Source organism: Ascidiella aspersa, chromosome 6 (assembly GCF_963924565.1).
Source record: "Ascidiella aspersa chromosome 6, kaAscAspe10.2, whole genome shotgun sequence".
Classification (NCBI taxonomy): domain Eukaryota; kingdom Metazoa; phylum Chordata; class Ascidiacea; order Phlebobranchia; family Ascidiidae; genus Ascidiella; species Ascidiella aspersa.
Genome location: NC_139452.1, coordinates 30482046 through 30503983, shown reverse-complemented (window position 1 = coordinate 30503983; position 21938 = coordinate 30482046). Strand labels below are relative to the sequence as shown.

Sequence of the window (21938 nt, the reverse complement as noted above, 5' to 3'; positions counted from 1 at the left end):
TCACAAAGCAAAGACTAAATTTTAATTTGAAATAAAAATGTTGAAGCATAAATCCATAGTTTTTTTTAATAAACTTATTTGCTTTTATTGTTTGCTGCCTAGTATTATTTGTGCAATTATTTATATATTTTGTTTGTTATATACAATTATTTTAACATATTAAACTCTGATCTTCTTGAATGTTTCTTAATTTCAATTATATACCAAAACTAAAAAACAAAACACATTTTGGCCGAACTTGTAAATGTACAACAAATAAACACACATTATCGTCGTTTTGTTTTAATATTCAGCACACAAAAGCAAATAAATGATGTTAGTCCTGACCGATGGTTGTTAGTGTCCGTTGCTATGGTCACCATTCAACTTTCCGTTGCTATGACAACCCTTGAAATAAATAAACATACAAAGTTATAGAAATTGTGATTTCCATAAAATGCTGTATATCTGTGGCTTTGAAGAGTTTTATTGTAGGATAAACTTAAAACATTTTAACTGCCGAGATCGTGCTTGAACTTTTATCTTGATTAAGCAACCTAAAGTGGCTCTTTTTTGTTCATTTGTTGTTTTTTAGCAGGTAGTGCTCATAATGCTGTTTAAAACCTCACTATTGTTCAATATACGATGTGGACTTTATATAATCACATGAACTTGCGTTGTGATAATATGAAAGATTATTCGTGAGTCGTGATTACATCTCAAGAATAGTTCGTGATGAGTTATATTTGTGAACGAATCGATCTCACGACACCATGTTAAGTTGTTTTATGAAAGCAATGACGTTAATAAAAATGATGAACTTTATATTAAAAAGGTTACAACATTTTAAGGGGACATTTTTTTATCGCTATAATAAACCAGCTGCATTTTTGCCGAGGATAAAATGTCTTTTTGCGAAATACTGTATAAATGTCTGTCCTATGATTTTATGCTTGAAAAACAACATTTGACTAAACTAAGCCAAACGAAAAACCCGCAAAAGGTTTATGATTGAACTTTTTTTAAACGTTCGGATAAAAACAAAGGTTTACAACTGAGCGCTCCTAGTGGCCACAACCTCGGCGCAACCCTCGCCGTTAGGTGTCGCGTCGGCGCAGTCGTCAAGCTCCAATACCTGCGTTCCGCGTCGCTGCTTCTCGTCGGTTGCCAGGCAACCGGACTCGGTGCTTGCGGTTTTCCTGAGTTTGCGATCTCCCCGACTCGTTGTCACGGAAGTGCCGCGCCGGCGTCTGCGCATGCGCGCCTCGTCGCAGATAAACGCGTCGACGACGGCGCGCCGGAAGTGACGATTTCGCGCGCTGTAAATGACGCAGTTCCAGAAGGAGTTGGACAGGAACAATCGGGCCGCGATGTACTCCGTTGACGTCACAATGTTCATCGCGAGGGGCGAGTAGGTCTCGGGGAAGGAGCGAGGCGAGATTTGCCTGCGGACAGACGCACAGAGCTATAGGGAGAGGGACAAACTTGTGGCAGATATGTGCGAATTGTTGCAGATATACCAATTCTCCCCGCAATATGACCAAGGTCGTGAGTTCGAACCTCACCAAAGGCTAGTTGTTTTTCTAGCCTGCCCTGCTTGCATCGCTGATCAACAGTTTCGTTGACTCTGCGATGGCTTCCAGTGTATCTATGATATTTAAGCCGTAATCATCGGTATCTTATTAAAACAGAATCACTTCTTAACCAATTGAATGATTTCGTTTTCCTAGATAAATCATTTAAAAATAATTCTATTTAAATAAGGTACCGGTGATTCTTTAGCAGCGAAATATATTTATCATGTAACTTCCAAACTGATTTTCGCTTTACTTCGTTTTAACTTAGCCAAATACAGTTTTTTTCAACTTAACTGATTTTTTGCGAGGCAAGAAGTCACGAACTTTGGTCACGATTTGGACCATGGCTAGAACTTACATTTGCAAAGCTGGCAGTAGCGCGAGCACAATCACAGAAGGCAGGATGGCAAGTGTGAAGGCTCCAACCATAATCGCTAGCGTCCTGGCAAGCTTCTTCTCAACATTAGCTTGGTTCGCTACACTCGAAGTTGAAACCGAAGCGTGACTCCATTTGCTTCGACGTTTAAGCTGAAAAAAATTAAAACAATTGAATTGAATCAAAAAAGGCATACATCAAGGGAAAAAACTAGTGAAAATTAAAATGCAGGATAAAAAAAAATATTATTTTAGGGCGTCCATGAAGGTCTAATTTAAATCTTTGTGTATAGGCTAATTTGAAAAAAATTGCAATTACTAACAAAAACTCATTAAACGTAGGATTTAAAAAAGACTAATTTTATACGATGTGTACGTATAGAAATAATAGACTATGTTGTGGAATCACAAGCGCATGTAAGCTACCGTTTTCGTAAGAGCGGAACCAATGGTTTCTGTGTAACAGTTTTGTTTATTGGATTTTCGTCGCCTTGTCCGCATTGGCTGTCATTAGATTACATCTCTGCTATTTGTACGCAGCAATAAGCAAATCTCCGATAACCTTACGCGGGGTCTATAATGGCTGGAGGTTGTGTAAGAAAAGTAAGAATATCAAAGCCCATACAGAAGAAGGAGCATTTTGAACGTTCGAATATCTCTATTTCTTTTTGTTGAAAATGTCTTACGCGGGTTGTGTTTTCTAGTTTCAAGAAATCGCAGTTAATAAAAAAACTTTTAAGCGCGTAATCCCGCATATGTTACCATCTTTACACTAAACGAGGTTTACCTAACTTGTAAAACAACACCAGTCGTGATATGCCTTCACTGATTCATAACGCCTTTGTAACGATCATAATGTGCATTATGACGTCACATGAATGAATCACTTTGCACGTTTTAAAGAATGCACATCATTTGCAATGCAAAATAAGCTGTTTTGCCAAGAAGCAATAAAATACAGGAACAAGCTTTTCTCTTGAAAATCAGCGGAAATCACCAAAGGACAGTACAGTGTCATCCGTGTAAGGCCAACAGCATTTTGGCAATTTAGCAATCAAGTTTTCCGCCTAAATTGTGCAGCTTTTTCACGATTGCAGTCGTTTTTTGCACACATTGTCCGTTTGAACTTGTTTGCCTTGGGGCCATTTGCAGTTAAACGAACACGTTTTTGAGATCGAACGGAATTTGCATTGTAAGCATCCGCGGCTTTGGCTTGGGTTTAAGCGTTTTAGCTTCACTGTCATTTTACCACCATTCAAATGTCATATCTTTAATGACTAAACATTTATACTTTTATTACATTTAAGTTTTCGCAGAACGAAATACATCTTTCGACGAAATTTTTATTATCATTAGGAAAGGGGTCATATCTATAAAGGTATATGCTAGTTAGGCGACATACAATAAACCAGAGCTTCTCAAATTGTGCGTCGTTTTATTATCCGAGGGCGTCGTATAATGATTGTTTCGTATCTAACACCATGGCTGCAATAAATACTAGCACATAATATTATGGCGTAGATATTCCTACTATATCTTAGTTTTCTTAGATAAACTTACCGTTGTGTGAACTGATCTTGCAAACTTGGAAAGTCGATTTTCTTTCGACTCCTTCTCTTTTGTAACACTTTCGTTCCTAAAAAAAATGTCAATAACAATCGTTAGTGTCTAGATGTGTCAGATAATATTGGATCGCTACCGATACCTGATGCCAAGTGGTATCGACACTTGGGTGGTATCAGTGCCCATCCGATAGCAAATTAATTGAAGTATTTTAGCCATATTTTGCGATCAAACGCAGCGATTTGTGCCTTGGAAAAATATAGTAAGATAATAAATAAATGTAACTAAATTTCTCAACGCTAAAACAAAACATCGGCTATCGGAGTTAAAAGGTTTTTGACATCCCTAGATGGTAAATCGCATATTTAGCAACACAATGTTAACCTATCCCACCAAACTACTATTAAAATTACAGACCAGTGGAAAGTACATATAATAAACAGGAATATATTATGTGAAACTTTATGCGGAAAAGTCAATTTAAGCTTTTCAGTTATGAGGTGATTTCCAACATTTTAAGATAAAATCCCACGGCATTTCCGTGTTTAAATTTTGAGGTTAGAAACCCTGTAAAGATTTAATCACCAAAGCCAAGCATCAAATATTAACACTTTCTAAATGCAAAGAGGGTCAGGAAAGTTAAAAAGAGGCTTAACATAAATAATGCAAACTTTCAAAAAACGTTCTTTCGGATAAATGCATAAAGGACCAGGTTAAAATCTCATTTATTATATTAAAGCCATTTTGTGCGAGTCGTGAAACAAATGTGCTACTCCATCATTAATTTATAAATTGAATGCGATGAATAACAACGGGTAAGCCCCTTTTTATAAATAAATAATTAATCAATCTAACGCCTGTTGGTGGCGAAAAAATGGGCCTTTTAGTTCGATAATATGAACGGCTACAATATGTTGGTGTTAGGGCAGCAGCCAAGATTAAATTATTAAAACAAAACGAGGAAGCTAATATTTTATGCGTTTCACGGGAATGGATAATCTACCATTCCGCTTTGGTATAAAGATTGAAAACAGTTGTTGTATATTTTAGACGCGAAATCCTGATAGTTGAGTTTGTTAAAAAAAATTAAAATATGATTTTCGGCGATCGAACGTGATATCGGCACACCGATTGAGGAGCACAGTTTTAACCTACGATTGTTCGATTATCGATACTACCACTTGGTATCGGATATCGGCCACGATACGTTATTATCGGACATATCTACTTGCAACAATCATTATTATAATGACGTCACAATCACCTCGTCTCCGCTTTGGCATTGTTGTTGTTTGGGGGACTCCCCGGGTTGGACGTCGCGGACAAACGGCTGGTCACGGTCTGGTGATTTGCCGATATGCTCCGTCGGTTCTTGGCGTCGGTGCACACCTGACGTAACATCACCGAGTTGATAACCCACACAGCTATCAGCGGAATACCCAGGGTTATGACGTACACGACTGTAGCAGCTGTACCAGTCGCTAGTACGAGACTGAGTGCTGAAATATCATACTGGTGGCTCGTGAAGACTGGGTAAGTGGCGCAAACCAGTCCAAAGAACCAAATGCACACGAACACGGCCGCTGAACGCTTAGTAGTGAGGTAGGCGCCTTGTCTGTAGCGAAATGGCTTGGTTATAGCGAGGTAGCGGTCCACACTAGCAGCTCCCATCGTGTATATTGACATGCTGAAGGAAAGCACCGTGAAAACGCCCATGAAGCTGAGGTAACCCTGGTGAAAGTAGTCAGTAGCCTTGGGTCTTTGTCCCTCAGCTCTGTAGGGAAGAGGGTCAATGTAGAGCACGTAGTTCTGGTAGACGCTGCCCGGAAGCACAAACATGCCCACCATCAGGTCCGCTACCGCCAAGGATATTTTGAAATAGCCGGGAATGTTGCGCATGACTGGTGTTCTGGCGGCAACGGCCAGCACGAGGACATTTGCAACGACGACGACAGCAGCGAGCAAAGAGTCGAAAACCATCACGAAAATGATGCCTGATTTACAAGGGGCCGGGAAACAGTTGTAAGAGGAAAGGGGATTTCCTCCGTACCTTTCCAGCGACGTCCCACAAGCAACTGGTTCACAGAACGGACGATAAGTTAAAAACCACTCGGTAAAGTTGGGGGTCGCGAACGGCGCCAAGTAGTCCGCAGTTTTGTTGACGTCATACACTAATGACGTCACGTTTTCAGGTATCGGGTAAAACGCGGCCAGCGATTCGAAGTAGGAGTCGATCTGCTGGCACTTAGCCTCGGCGAAGTCTTCTAGCGCGTCAATTACGGGTTGTGATAGGTTGGCGCCGTGCTGCGTTGCCACGGCAACCGTGCTGACGTTGTTGCGCGCCATCCACCAATCAACGATCGCCTGTGGGTCACGTGACTTGCTGGCGGGACAGGCCAGGTGGTAGAGACGAGGATGGCAAAATCTAAAAGGGTTAAGTTAAGTTAGTTTGAACTTTGCGTCCTTAAATCACCATTTTAATTGCTTGACCAAGGTAAAATATTTATTTTAATTTTGTTTACGTCAAAAGACTATTTACTTCGTGTTTCGTGATTACTATGAAAAATAATGCGCGAAATCTAGTGGTTTTCCTAGTTTTATTGGCTTAACACTTATTTTTGATGCCAAGGACTTGGATTGCCTTTGGTAAATACTTGATCTTAAAATAAATTAACTTGGAAGTTTCTTTTTTTTCCCCTTTTTTTATGTTAATGAAAAATTGTACTTGAACGAACTTAAAAATGACCCGACTTAAATTTACTTCAAAGTAATTCTAAAAATGACTTAACTCATGCCTAAGTAATTTTAAATTGTCTAGCTTTAGACTTAAGCTAATACAAACTGGCTTGACTAGGACTTGAGTCACTTTTAAATTAACGACTTGGCTTTAGAGTAAGGTTGATTAAAACTGGCTCGTACGAACTTAAAATAACTCTGAGGCACTCACCTTAGGTATGCTGTGTTGTAGTAATGTGTGAATGCGTAAACACGTTTCTCACATGCCTCTGCGAACCAAGGCTTGCCCTCAGTAAGACTACAAAGCTTCAATCGCATCAAGTAAGTGAGAAATGAACCTCTTCCGGCCCAAAACTTCGGTTTTTCGGCGCAAAAATCAAGGTTTACTGTCGCGCTTGTCGTCGGAGGAGCGCTGTGTTCCGCTGATCCGTTTTTTCGTTCCACCAGGTCGACGAGTTGACAATGAGCGTGTGTGACGTAACAAAGCAGTAGAGCGAAAGCGATTAAATTAGTTTTAGGAAGCATGATTCTATGTAAATTATCCTGCAAAAATAAGAGTTGTTTACAAATTTGAATTGAATCAATGCGTAAACTGGTTGTTGCAGACAGGGTTGAGATTTTACACAAGTGTAACTGCAAAACAAACGAATTTAAAGCACGTAAATATGGTAAAAACTTCTACGCACTTAATATTTCGGTCGATATTATAATCAATTTTGTCAAGTTTGCAGTAGGTTAGCGATGACATATTGTGAAGCAAACTGAATGTGCATCACGGTCTTAAGTGCACTATTCACACATCCGTAATGCAGCTTGATAATGAATTTCAAAGCCAAAGAGGTCAGGTAGATCGACATTATTTTATCATCATTTCTTAATGTGACTGAAATATTTCTAACCTTACTTATAAAAAGTGGAACGCAATTATACAATATACAAGCTTGCCTTGTAAATAAAAATCCGGCAATCCCTATAAAGAAAAGCAATACGTCTCTAGCGTAAAAACTTTTATCAATTTTTTTTAATAAAATTTTTTTATATTAAAAAAAAATCATTTTAACAATCATCCCGATGGACTTAATTTTCCTATGCTATGTTAAACCACAAAATACGAGGACGACAAAAAGAAGCACCACGCATATAACTGTAATCCGTCATGTCTAAGGTCGCACTGCCAATTGATGATTGCAATTGGGCATGAACGGATTATCTTCAACGCTTTTATTAGTTTGTAAGATCTTGATAAATAAATTATAAGTCTAACAACTTGCTGTACCGTCAACTATTGTTGAACAAACCGTCACATCGGCTGTACATTGATATTACCGCGTTTACGTAGATTCTCAAAATATAGTCGGGAGAATGGCGTTTCCTAAGCTTTTTGTTTTCCCATGCCCATTATGACGCAATACACGACGTACACAACAGTGAAGTCAATTATGCCAGCGCTTCTTAAACTTTTTTAGTTTTGTTCACCCCTAGCATCTATCTCCAGATTTCATTCACCCTTATGTCATGATATGATAAAACTATCTCGTCTATATATAACAGCACAAAATGATTTAGCCCAACAACATAAGTTTTACCATTGTAAATCTACAATTTCTCGAATATAAAGCTACAAAAGCACAAAACATATACATTCAGTGCAAACCAACTTCACTATTACAATAAGCAAAAAAAACACCAAAAACAATAATTCAGTAGTCGATTTACTGCAGAGCTATCATCCATTTCTCACGGTTCACCCTTATTCACCCTTTTTGGTTGGTTCAGCCCTGCAAAAGTTTTATTCACCCTGGGGTGAACCATTCACCTGATTAAGAAACACGGAATTATGCAGTAATTGTTTTCAATTGTAAAAGTTTATATTGATACAGAATAGCTTTTTCTATATTTCGCATCCCATAGTGACGTAATGCTACGCGATAGACAATAAATTGTAAAACCACCTTTGCAATAAAAAAATAAATATCGACCATTAATTTGTGTATGGTTTAATATGCATTCTACGCCTAACTCGAACCTCCAGCCATTATCTTAAGATTTATTCGAAACATTCACAAAATGCTTCCTACTTCTGTATGGCATTTGAAATTCATTCTACACCTCCTCGCTACCCTCCAGCCAACATGCTCGAAATCAATGTGTTTCCACAAATTTAATTTAAATAACACGGCACATTTTCAATCAACAAAAAAAAGATTTGTTTTTGCTCAACTGTAGAAATGACGCACAACGCTTTATATATTTGAGAAAATTCCCTCAGCCGCAGAGTTGCTTTTCTTTCTCTCCAAATTTAAGCGATGACTTGAAATTAAACCGCAGCTTCACGCTTCGTATAAATCGGTGGCATTACGTCGCAACTTGTGCTCGCCAAATTACCACACGCTTCAGAGATTCAGTCGAGATAATTACCATCCCGTTTTGTATCAAGCCAAGCGTATTAAAGCCTAAATGTCGTACGCTTATGACCCGTGATAAACAGTTTTGACCCGTGATAAAAATAGGGTAAAATTAGCGGATTTACATAAAACGGATGCGATGATTCAAATGCCATTGGCGTCCCATTGGCAGCGGATTAAAGGCGGAATTGTTTATCTTAATTTTCGAGTGCTCGTGCATTTAATAATACGACCAGACGTTTTATGGATCCTTTAATCTTGAAGTTTATTTTTTACATTGTTCTCTGCGATTAAGTCACGGACACTTGACGAAATTTGTGTACAAATATGATGAATGTATGTTTGAAACCCTTTCGTGCATAGAAAAACAATTAATTTTGTTTAGATTAAAAACTTTAATATTAATACGGCTACACATGGTAATAATTATTGGCGCAGAATTATGCAAAGCGATTTTTTAACCCCTTTTTATCATTTTATTTAAATGTTACCAAAAAAAGTCCGTAATATCCATATCCTGGGATTTTTTTAAAAGCATAGCCTGTTTATTAGAAGTACCAATATCCATACAACATAGGGACAAACTTGTCAATTTTTTTCAAAACATGACCGTTATTTTTTACAAAAGAGTTAAAACCATTATTTAAATTCGTTTCAAACAAGCACATATATTGGCTTCCTTGTTGCTATTTTATAGTTATTTGGGCACCAATGTATCCTGTCGGGAAAGAGCAATACAAAAAAGACGCTTTAAAAAAGTGGATCGCCCTTCAAAGAAAAGAACATCGCGTTTGAAGCTCCAGCACTCATTAATTATGGATATTGGCAATTGAAGCTCTAACGCAACTTGGTTCAGTTTATCCAGCTTGTCCATGTTTTGCTCTAATCCGCTCTGAGTTCCAAGGTAGAGACACTTAAGGTCAAGTTGTCTCGCCTATAATAACTTAAGTCGTCGGTTTGCCGACATGCTTCAAAGCTACAATCACGCTATTCGGAAAACCCGTACTTTACAAGCCTGTTGTTTACCCAAGAAGGTTTTGTGAAAGAATAACTGTGTGCTTTGGAGTTCAAATGTTCTAACAAATTGCTATTTTTGGAAAAGAACATGATTTCCCATTTTGCATTTCCTTTTATGGAGATATTCAGGCAAGGCGAACACAATTTATACTTAGACTTATATAAATAATCAGCAGAAAAAAACAAAAAAAGTTTACTGACTACACCAGTGTTTCGCGATTATTAATTACTAATATAACAGAGAAACTTTGGTGACCAAATTCTCTTTTCTGGACTTTTTGTAATTGAACAAAACAATAAAAAGTTTTCACAAATTTAACAATTTGTTTCATAAATCTAAACAAGTGAACTACTGCAGTCGGCGACCCAACAAATCAAACGGTCGCACAATTTTGGTACGCGACCCATAAAACTGGAATATACGCTTTTGCTAAACAAAGGGTTTTAAACATTTCCTAAAAAATGCAAAAATTTCAGCGCATTTTCGGAAACCTGCGGTTTAAATTTCAGACCGCTACAAATTTATATAATTGACATCAAATTGTCGACTTTCAGCTATAATGGCAACGAATGACAACCTTAAAAAATCCAAAAATATTTGAAACTAAATATTTATGAAGGAGTATAAATATTTAACAATCGATGAAATTACGGGGAATTTCGACGTCGGACAGCTTAAATTTAATCTTCAAATTCGGAAAATAGGCTACCTGACCTCCTGACCTATGTCGTACAAATTTGACCCGCGAATAAGAACTACCTAAATATCAAAACAGCTGTTATCAACCAGTGGGCCATGAGAACATTGAGTGGGCCACAGAACAATTTAAAAAGCTAGATTTATTGAAGAATTTAGTTTTATTTATGTCACTACACTTAATTTTACAGGAATAATGGCTTGGGAAGGAATGTAAATTTATTGTTTAGCCTCTAGTATCTCACTAATGCACGGTTAATGAAATAATCTGTTTTGAAACATGTTCTGCTGTTTTTGTTCTGAATCTGAACCTATCATATTGTGGTTTTCTTTTTCATAAACATTTATTGGGCCGCAGAATTTTTATGCAACGAAAATGGGCCACGAAAAAAAAAGGTTGAGAACCACTGATCTTTAGACAGCTGACTGAAAATTATTTTACCGCCAACAATCCTGAACTTGAGTCTTGTTTCGGCGCGATAAACTGTAAAAACTTCCACGGACAGAAAAACGCATAAAGTTGGTTTGGCAAAGTTTGGAACTAACCTTACGACATCACACACAAAAATTTCTTAAAACATTTAGAAAAAAAACTTTTCTTTTGTTTATCAAAATACAAAACCCCGCTGAAGGATTTTAACACTTTATACTGTGGCCAAGCATTTATGGTGTAACTTAATAGTAAAGCTTGCTTTGGCGGTCAATGTTTTCTCTAAATTTAGAGTGAATCATGCTTCGTTGATGTCTTTTTACAGCACTTAAAATATAATTTTAGTTTAAGTGCGCGTATACAACTTATACTTCCTTCATTTCTAAATATACAACACCAAATTTTATCAGACGGGGATGATTATACAACAAGACGGAGAATAGGGGGTACAATAAATCATATTAACGCTACGGCGAAACAAAATTAGCCAACAAAATATTTCCTTTAATCAATAAACTCGATTATATTCGTTAGTCATAAAATTAAGCCTGAATAATTTCGATTTTCTGTATATAAACGGGTTGCAAATCAACGATTAAATATCTCCCCGTAAATCCCCAAATGTCAACAGAGTGCCGATTTAAGCCGGACATTTCAGCTTTCCTATTAATAGCAAGCGGACGCTGTAAAACTATCGAAGACATGTAATCGTGACTTAACGGGATTCGATTCACGCCTAAGACGGACAATAAACACTGGAGCTTAAAAAAACTTTTACAAATGGCCGTAAATGTACAAAAACGTTCGCCTTGTGTACATCTTGGCTTGTGATTAAGGATATTCGATCATTGTAGTTTTAATCCGATATCGATTCCCGATACTTTTATCAGAAATTATCGCGATCCGATACCAAATGACGTCATTACTATACTCAAATAAGCAAAATAGATGAAATTAAAACATTAAAAAGGTAATTTTTTCCAGGTTACTAGGCAAAAATTTGCTTTTACGTTAAAGTTTTAGAAACCTTTTTTTTGTAACGTACTATTGTTTTAAAATTTACTTTTTTCAGCTCGAATATCTGTTTTGGATCCCAAATCTTGGCTGCAATTCATATATCAATTTTGTACAGGTTTTTAAGGAAATCTTTAGATAAAACGCACACCCTTCTTTAGATAGACACGGTATTTACTGACTGCATTGCTGCATATTGATGCTATTGTCAATTTATCCACCCTTTTTGTCGTCGAGACACCCTGTTCAGCTTTCGACAACCTATGCCCCCCCTACAATTTTGGTGAAATCAGATTACAATCACATGCAATTCAGCAAAATGTTCACATTTCTAGACAATTGTAATTTAAATTTTGATAACACGAAGCACCCATTCACGAATATAAACTTTAAATGCAAGAAATAGGCAGCTAAAATAACCTAGTTTATTTTGTTGTCGAAACGTCGGTACATTTAATAAAATACATTGTCGAAAGAACAATTTTACAATAAAACCTTTCCAAATAACCAAATAACACTTCCCTAATAAATATAATGTTGCCACCAGCAGGCAATGTATCTGTTGTGGAACTATTCTTCCAGACAATGTTTTATTAAATGTACCGACGTTTCGATGACCCAGTATATAGACGAACTCATTTCTCATTTCCAGTATAGGTTATAGAAACGTCGGTACATTTAATAAAATATTATTGACGGAAGAACAATTTTACAATAAAACTTCTCCAAATAAGCATTTCTCCTATTTTAAAGAAATTTCTCTTCTGTTGCAAACTTTAAAATATCCGCTTACAACTAACAATCCACCTCCACGCACGCATGCGATTTAAGGCCGCGTAAAGACGCACGAACGCTGCATATCGCGCTGTTCGTGACGGAACAAGCGCGCCGCGTTCTCCTGTGTGACGTCACAATCACTTTAAAACGCGAGATGCGAATCTCACGCCGCGCGTTTTCCCGGTCTATTTTTGCGCCTTGTACGCCTTCGGGTCGGCAAACGTGCTCGGCCGGAAAACGAGGCCTCATTCGCCGACAAACTCGTGGGGTTACTCACTGGCGCCGAGAAAAGCAGCAAAAAATTAACCTAATGTTCACACAGAAAAAATTTTATTGTTACCAAAAGAATTAAATCTAACATTAACCGAGTTTGGCGGCCTGGGGTCATTAAAAGTAATTTTTTTTGAAAAAATTAAAAAACAATTATTTTAAATAAATAATTAACCTATTTTCAATACTGAAAAAATGATTACTTTTACCGCAAAAACTAAAAAGTTAAATGAAACATTATGTTAATTTGGCAGCTCGGGTATATCATAAGTACATTTCTTAGCGAAAAAACAAAAAAGTTACAAATTTTTGAAATGAAAAAAACGTAACACTTTTTGTAAAGATATAAATAAGGCATTTTAAGTTGATTTAAATAATGTTGGAAACAAACAAAAATAGGCTTTGTTTTTCGAATCAAGTCTTTAGCATTTTGATTAAACCAAGGTTCATGGACACCTAACAAACCGAAAAGAATCCTAAATTGCATTTGCTGGTGAAAAACGTTATTTCAAGCACGCAATTGACTTAAAAAACCACACAATTTACCTTGTCTAATACGAAAATTCGTATCACCCGCAGAAAGCTATTTTTTTGAAAAGTTGCAACATGATGCAACAAAGTTACTCGATTTGACGCATCTGATAGACCTACGGCTTTCTATACTCCGTCTGACCTTTTTAGTGGCACATCGCCAGAAATAATTGTTAGTCGATCAACAAATTGCCAGTCGATGGATGATACAAGGACTGACATGAAAATAACAGGAAACAGTGACGTAAAGTCGGCTACAACGTTTAATTGTTCTCACATCAAGCCCCTGCAACCACTATTGTTGCTACACCTGCAGCACATTGTTATTACCTGTGCTTTCCTACATTTTTTTAGTTCGCGACCAATTTCCATTGCCATTTGCGACCCACAATAAGATGTTAATGTATTAGAAAAGTTAAATGTATCTACATGCAATTTACTATTAATGCAAAACTAGAGCAACAATGCGCCAATCAAATAGATGACTATAACATTTAGGAAAGCCACTGGAATTTACTTGTTAGTTAGCAGTACAAAGCATTTACACTTTTTGCCAAATTGACTAAACTTATGCCTTAACTTTTAGAATATACAGTACATTTCACATAAAAAATTTACAGACTTTTTTAGTTTGACAACTGAAACTTGTATTATTGCTGTTTGATTACATACTAAAAACTTCTCAGACTATTCTAAACTCAACATACTCATAGCATACCATTTTTCTAAATATAGAGTTACTCTCAACAAACGTAGGTATTTCAACAGTTAAGGCTGGTTCACACTAGACGCGTTAACGTCTAGCGTTGGCGTCTGGCGTCTAACGGCTAACGTCGTCCAGTTCACACATAACGCGTTGCCAGCGTTAACGGCAAATTTCCTCGATTCTAACCGAAAGCGTCAATGTTGAAATATTTCAACTTTTCCGCAACCGAAAGCGTTTTCAAAAACGCTTTACGTTAACGCTAGACGCGTCTAGTGTGAACCAGCCTTAATACATAATATGTATAAACCTCAACCAGAAACAAAACGGCCTGACTTAAAGCTTAAGCTGTTTGCTAATGCTAATGTTTAAGTCAGTTTCGATAATTTTCCGCGCATTAAGGCTTTGTTTGTTTTGGCATAAACTCATAAATTGACAGACAGTTGGGCGATAATTAAATTTTAATGATCATCAAAAACGCAGGCCTGCCAGTTAAATTCTTAGACAATTTGTTCAACTAACCTTGACATTAAATGACTCATATTGTGCGGAAAGAAGTTTTTTTTTTCAAATATGCTTCATTTTTGAGCTAACCTATTTCAACATTTCTACAATTTATTCAGCTGACCTTGACATTAAATCACTGTAAAAATCCAGATATTGAAGTTAGTGCAAAAACTTATTTTGAGCTTCAATATTGACAATCCTACTTCTTTAACCATTATGCTGCCTGAACATTGTTTTTTAACAAAGGAACAATTAATATGTTCGAGAAAACACAAACGGCCTAATTCAATATTTAACACTTGCCTGGCCTGCAAGACTAACTTCTCAAAACGGATTTTCCAAATTTACTAAAAACACTTTGGTACATTTGTTAGTTGACTGCCTCAAAATTACTTTTTGTAAATAAGCTACGAAGCATTTACGAGCTAAATAGGTTTAGTTTCATACTTAGGGCTTAGCTGGTAGCCGAATTTGTCAAATTAAAATCTATAAATTAGGAACACCGTTTAGACAGGTGTTTTAACCTGACACACGTTAGTTAGTGTTACAAATAAAATTAAAGTCTCTCCACGATGCTACCAGACTTACATTGTATTTTAAAGTTAAACTTTTACACAAGCGTGTGGTTCATCAGGTCAGAGTTAAAAGAAAATAATTTTAATAATTTTATCTTGAGCCATGCTTAAAAGACTTTCATAACTTCTGTCCATACGCAGACATCTTTAGGCAACAATTTGTGAAAAAGCCACTTTGCGAGGCGCCGCCCTTCGCGCCAATCAGCGCCGTCGTACCGTTTGACTGACAGCTGCAATAAACAAGCTCAAAAGTCCAACCTACAATGAAAAAACAGAGGTTTCTTTGGTTTGTGTGTGGGGAAATACCGACTACGTGACAATACTAGCTTTAAACTTGGCCAAACGTTAAACTAATGTGAAGTGTTGCTCGCTTTGTGTGTTGTGATGCCTAGGACCGGATAAACGTCTTTGCACGCAAGCCTCTTGCTATTGGCAAGCTTTCAAAATTACTAAGAGGCTGAAACGAAATGACTGTATTCTGGAAAGTTACTGTCTTATACTGTTTGTCTCAAATCACAACGAAAATATGGCTTTAATATTTATATAATCCAAGATTTTGGTTTTTATATGTCGTGACGGCTCAAAGTAACGTCATAACGTGACGTCACAAATTTACGTCATAAGGTGACGTCAAAAAGTAACCATAACAACACCACACAGTTCGTTCGTTTTTTTGTTTCTTTTAAAACAAAAGCTTTAATATAAAGATGTTTTCGGTTCGCGCAAAACGAAAAAGCGCCTTTATTTTGTTAAAATCTTCATTTTCGATGATGTGATGAGACGCACGACGCCTTTGGGCTGAAACCAATTTTACAAAATAAGCGTGAACATACTGAAACATAACACACATAAGCGTGGGGCGTAAAAAATTGTTGCGTTATACGCAAAAAAACACCAGATTATAGCTTTATGTGGCGCAGCTAACACTCAAATGGCTAAATAAACAGTGGAAGGCGCATTTAAAGTCGCTTCGACCTCAAAAGTAAAAAAAACGCGATAAACAAGTTCTGACTTGCTCGTACAGCAAGGTACTGTACGCTGCTTGTTTTAGCTGTGATTCCAACTTACAACGTTCTGTAATCAGCCTTTTTCAGCCGCTACATGATTACATTTTAGCACGCATAATTATGGTTCTTAACGAATAAATTTGATCGCTTTTCTTTCCAATAACTTCCAAAGTCGTGACTGCTCTTTTATTGCGTCACAATATTCAGCGGGAATTATGACAGGTAATTTTGACGAGAGGGCTTGGTAATTACAGATCCGTAGTATCAGGGCTCGACTTAAGCCTAATCGGGGCAATTTGGTGCAGTTCGTGACCCAGATATTAATAATTTACCGACTTAATTTGCGTAGCTTTGCGAAACCGCAGGAAAACGATATGAATTACACTTCTTGGCAATTCATATATTGGGTCATGTCCAAATATACTAGAGTTCAATATGCTCGCTAAATTTAAAAACTTGATAATCCGAAGCTATATATAAACTAACCTTTAAATTATTCCAAGACTAGAGGCTCATAATATGTAATTCTTTTGCCGTGAGTCAAGTGTAATTTAGGCATTTTAACAAGAACTACCAACGACCTGACTCTAAAATATGGACAAATTAGCAACTCTAAAAACAATATTAAGGACAATAAAATTTAACATGGCAAAGCAATAAAATGGTTTCTTATTTTAACTGATGGCACAAATCACATTAAATACCATGATATTTTGTCAGGGATAACGTAAGAAATGCTTTTTTCTTAGATTCTTCATCGTCAAAAAAATAAAGTTTTTCAAAAGACGACGAAAATAGAACCCCAACTAGTTTTTCTCGTTGGTTACAAAAAATTAAAGTTCAGAAACCACTATAGTTTAGCAACTAACGTGTTTTAACACAACGGAAGAAGCAAAAAGGGATTAACTACTGCTTTATACAAGAAGTACAGTAGCTACAAGGAAACCCTTATAAATCTGATATCAGGAAAAAAAATACAAACATTTGTGAATATTGATTGAAATATTAAAATGCAACAAACGATCAAAAAACCCAGTGAGTATATTTACTTCTAACATATCTAGCACATTTGGAAAACTTATATAGCTCTTATTATAGCTCATTTGGAAGTATTTCCTTAAATGGCAACTGCTTTTCTGTACTATCAAGAATATGCCATATCATGCCTTACGTAATACGCAAATTGTTGCGGCTTAAGCTAGGGTTAAGGTTAAACGTTAAACACATCATGAGTACAGGAATTACTCGGATAATTCGCCTGATGAGAAGCTAGCCTAAACGATACATCTGTTTCCTGTTAAAACACATTAATTTCCATTCATACCAGGTCGCTAAATTACTGAATCGTAGCGATCACTGCGATATACGAATGAACTAAATCAACCTTTAAAAAAAGACATTATATCTTTGTAAAATTAATTTACGAAAAATACTTTGTGAGCAACATTTTTTTTACTACTTTCGGGGCATATGATTTGTTTTAGAAAACTGTTTATCGAAGCATCAAAACGCCGAAGTTTCAATGATTTTAAAATAAATTGAAAACAGAACAGCTTAAAAAAATCCTGAATATTAAAAATCGGCAAGAAAAACTAGGGGAGAATACCCCTTAAGCCCACCCCCATTTACGGACCCCAAAAACACTTAGTTTCTTGACTTACTTCTAAAGCAATGTAAACCCACTGTTTTCCTGACTTTTATTTAACTAAACACTTAACGCTAAGTCAAGTCATTGACTCAAGTCATTACAACACAGACTAAAGCATGGTCTGCATAGGATAACCACGGAAACAAATATTCATGCAACACAGAAATTCAACAACGTCGTTCAAACATATATTTTTATATCGTGCATATAAACATAAGGGGATTTAAAAGTTTCGTCTTCGTTTTTCTCGTAATTCGGAAATTAGAATACCTTCTTCGTCGAAATAAAACAGAGTTAGGAATAAGGCCGAAATAGAAGTAATACCTAATAGTCGAATAAGGTCTCGACCGTAAAAAGATTTAAACCTGGTAAAATAATAAACAAACAGGCAGAATAAAATCTACCATAATAACAACATTTTACCTTCCATAGCTACATCACCAACTCCCCTCATAATTCCAACCCTAACCCAAATTCTAACCCCTAACAAGCGCAAAACAGTGTTGCAATTCGAGTTTAGACTTCTTGATTAAGTCTGTTTTAATATAAATGTACATCGAAAGAGTAAACCATTAACTCCGGCAAAAAAGTAAACTGACTTTCAGACAATAGCCGCTTAAGATCGAATTCGAACCATATAATTATTGTCTGCCGTGTCTCATTGACAAGTTTATATCTGACGCAGCGTGACGCATAACATTGCAAAATAAACTTAAAAAATCCTGTATACGTAAAATGAACATTCAATTCAAGTATAAGCCCACGTTGTTGTAAACGTTTCAACTGAGACCTGTTTTCAACATGTAACCTTTTAAGTCCAAAAATATAAAATATTTCTCGTTCGAACTGAATAGTGACGTAAAGTTCACTTTAAATTTCGCCAGACTTTCTGATAAATTTGTCAGACTTCTCTTGTAAACAAGTCATTTTTAAAGTAACTGGCGTTCAAGCCGAGTCTTTTGCTAAAATAACAAGTCAAGTCCCAGCCAGGACAATTTTAACAATCAAAATAAGTCAACTTGTCTGATTATGAGAAATAACTTGAAAATAACAAAAACGCAGCTAGCAAATTGTTTTACGTGCAACAATGGAAATAAATAACCAAATTTTATTGACAAATATGTATTGAAAACAATTTATACCCAAGTTATTTGACACAATGAGTTAAGTGCACTTAAGTCAAGTCATTGACTTAAACCATTAGCCTACAACACTGCTAGACGTTTTAAAATTGCAACCGCACTACAATCTTACCCTGCACACAGCAACTATATACAAGCCGGTAGGACGTCGTATGCAGCTATAGACCCTCTCATCTCTGTTCACCTTGCCTTTGCACATTCCACAGGATGGTTAAGTCGACAAATCGTGTGCCATCAAACAGCATTCGTGCGACTTAAGCATTATAGCCTCCGGTCAATTCATGGCCAGCTCATACATCCAAGTCTGCGCGGTTTGGGCCTTTTAAATACGGCCACTGGCACCATTTTTTCGGTACAGTTCGGTTTTTAGCCTTGTTTTCCCTTGTTTTTTTAGTTTCGGTTTGGGGCACTATAACGGCCGTTGGCACCGTTTTAGACATTTCTTTTAAAAGTAAATCTTAACAAACAGTTTTTTAACTTATTTTTAGCACTTTCTGAAAAAAAGTGGTCTATTTGTAGCCCATTTTTTTCTATTTCAATGCAAGGTTTCTTAATGACTTACATCATTAGGCTATATTCTGACTTTATTCTGTGGTAAAAGGCATTTCAAAACCGAGGCTATATGTCGGGCTGCACATTATATGCGTGGAAAGGTAGATGAATTTATTTCATTATAATTTTTCTAAATTTTTTAAATAGAAATTTAAATTGTTTTTTAGTGATTTATAACTTTATTAAAAGTTTTAAAAAGCTTGAAAAGCGCACCGCTTCGAATAAAAATCATCATCTGCCAGCAAGGTTTTAAAACTTACTATTTAAAATATAGCTTTTATAAAAGTTTTACTTCTCGTATTTCTTTCGCATTTAAAAAGCAAACGACTACTTATCTAGCGGCCATGAAAATTGGCCAAGACTTTCCGCTGGTCTATGTATCCTGTGTATAGGTTGAGCGGATGCGACTGGCTGTGAGACTTCCACGAAACATAATTGGTCGTCTGCTCAGCGACAAGATTAATAAGGCGCTGTACTGTGTTGATGCTGGTTCAAGGCAAACTTCGCCTCATTAATACCTGGTAATGCGAGGATGAACGTCCCTGATCCGATCGGTGACTTCGACTGAGCTGGATCGTGGTCAGTTATTCTGCGAAATGATGTTGTTCTACCGTCGGCTGCTGCAGACATTGCAGCAGATATTTGGCCTTGGGCATTTGTTGAGACGTGAAACTTAAACTGAAAATAATTTCTGTTCTGGAAAAACGTTAAAAGCAGTAAACTATACAACACAATATACAAACTCATCTCGTCTGAAAGTGAGTTTCAAAGTTAAAACAGACAACATTTGTTATGATATATAAGGCCTACTAATTGTGTATACCCCTAAATTTCTTAGCAATACGAAAGTACGTAGAGCTCTAGACTCTTGGACGTTCTACTTACATTTCCACATTTATTTTGAGACTAAATTTCCATTCTTTATTTAGGAATAACCTTTGGGTATTTCTAAAATAGGGAAATTGAGGAACCGGTAGTATAAACTTCCAGGTAATATATTCAAAAGAAGTTGTGCGAACCTTTAAAACCCCGCGAAATTTCGTTTAAGAACCACAAGTATTGGTTTTTAAGTTGACTGAGGGTTAAGTTTTTAGCTTGAAGTAATTAAGCAAAGAAAATGCTTTGTTTGTTGCTTTTATTTTTTTTTTGAAGATACAACTACACTTTTACAGCAAATATATATTTAGAAATTTTGAGTAGGCTTTAACGGTTCAATATTCCCAGTCTGTTAAATAGTTTTTTTGCTCAATACACAAAAATAAACTGAATTACCACATAAATTAACTGAATGTTACAATTTTTTGGATACCAGTACCTGACACAAGTTTAAAGATTTTTAAGATCGGTGTTTAGGATTGACTTTTTAAGATCGGTGTTTAGGATTGATCTTTTCTTTATTACAAATTTGTTTTAGTTAGAAAATACATCTATAATAGTTTTAACGAATAGTTTTAATTTTTATTATATAGTTTGTTTCAACAAACATCATTTATTTGTAATAGTCCCTTTTTGTTTTTAAATAGTTTCCGATTGTGGCGCTAAAAGCAATTAAATTTATATGGGTTACAGATTTTAGTATTAATATTTATTTCTGCTACATGCTGAAACTTTTACCAAAAGTTGTACAATATATATTTAACTAGACAAATTTAGATAATATATCCGTGAATACTACTTGTATTATAAGAGCAAAAGATTAAATATAAATAATTGTTAATCATCCAACATTTTGGAAGAGAGGTTTTAGCTCCATGGCGCTCAAGGTGATAGGTGGCGCTGTTTTGTTTGTTTAACTTAAAAAAGTTGGCATTGAAGAAGCTCTGTGGAAATTTTTGTTATTCTGCATTTAAGTTTTGTTTTTCGCCCAGATTTTTCTGTTTGTGCCGAAATAACCGTTTAACTTTACTGGCAGTTGCGCAACCTAGTTCCACGTGTAGATAAAACCAATAGAAATGTATCAAATGAATTACTGATCTATATTTTTGTTACTAAGTTATGCTTAACTTCTGACGGCTGGCGCCATTATTTTACAATCTTATAGCGTGCGTTCTTATCAAGTTATTATTAAGATGTAGCAAAACCCAGTGTCTATATGCGTTTGTTTATATTTTGTTGCACACTTACATTTCACAAATGTACATAGGTTTAAGAATGTTTATACCTTATTTAAAGGCCAATTGGAAAACGACCTTTTGAAGTAAATTAATAATCTAAGAAAGCTATTATAATACTGACTTAAGTTTTTTTATATTTCAAGCACAATACATGTAAAAACCTAATTTTTCTTTAAATTGATTTGAATTTGAGACAAAAATAACAGGATAAACTGCCAATTTATTTTTTTGCTTAAACTATTGTTTATGGTAAACATTAGAAGACTCACAAATAATTATTACGCTAAACTATTAAAAAACCTTTTTTACAATAAAATAA

General features: G+C 35.9%; 1 protein-coding gene across 1 annotated transcript; it reads right to left on the bottom strand.

Annotated features, from left to right (window-relative positions):
- Positions 1 to 336: 336 nt before the first annotated feature.
- On the bottom strand, positions 337 to 6768 carry LOC146141234 (uncharacterized). Its single transcript, XM_083392861.1, has 6 exons — positions 6442 to 6768; positions 4759 to 5919; positions 3492 to 3567; positions 1915 to 2084; positions 1115 to 1424; positions 337 to 387 (listed from the first exon to the last, which is right to left on the bottom strand). The coding sequence occupies exons 1-6, from the start codon at positions 6753 to 6755 to the stop codon at positions 337 to 339; spliced, it is 2082 nt and encodes a 693-aa protein (XP_083248987.1). The 5' UTR covers positions 6756 to 6768.
- Between the last annotated feature and the right edge of the window lie 15170 nt (positions 6769 to 21938).

Excerpts from the sequence above, each read along its gene's own strand:
- LOC146141234 (XM_083392861.1), bottom strand. The coding sequence starts at position 6,755 with ATGCTTCCTAAAACTAATTTAATCGCTTTCGCTCTACTGCTTTGTTAC. Across the intron at positions 2,085-3,491 it reads CAAGATCAGTTCACACAACG|CTTAAACGTCGAAGCAAATG; the intron begins GTAAGTTTATCT and ends AATTTTTTTCAG. Across the intron at positions 388-1,114 it reads AGCAGCGACGCGGAACGCAG|GGTTGTCATAGCAACGGAAA; the intron begins GTATTGGAGCTT and ends ATTTATTTCAAG.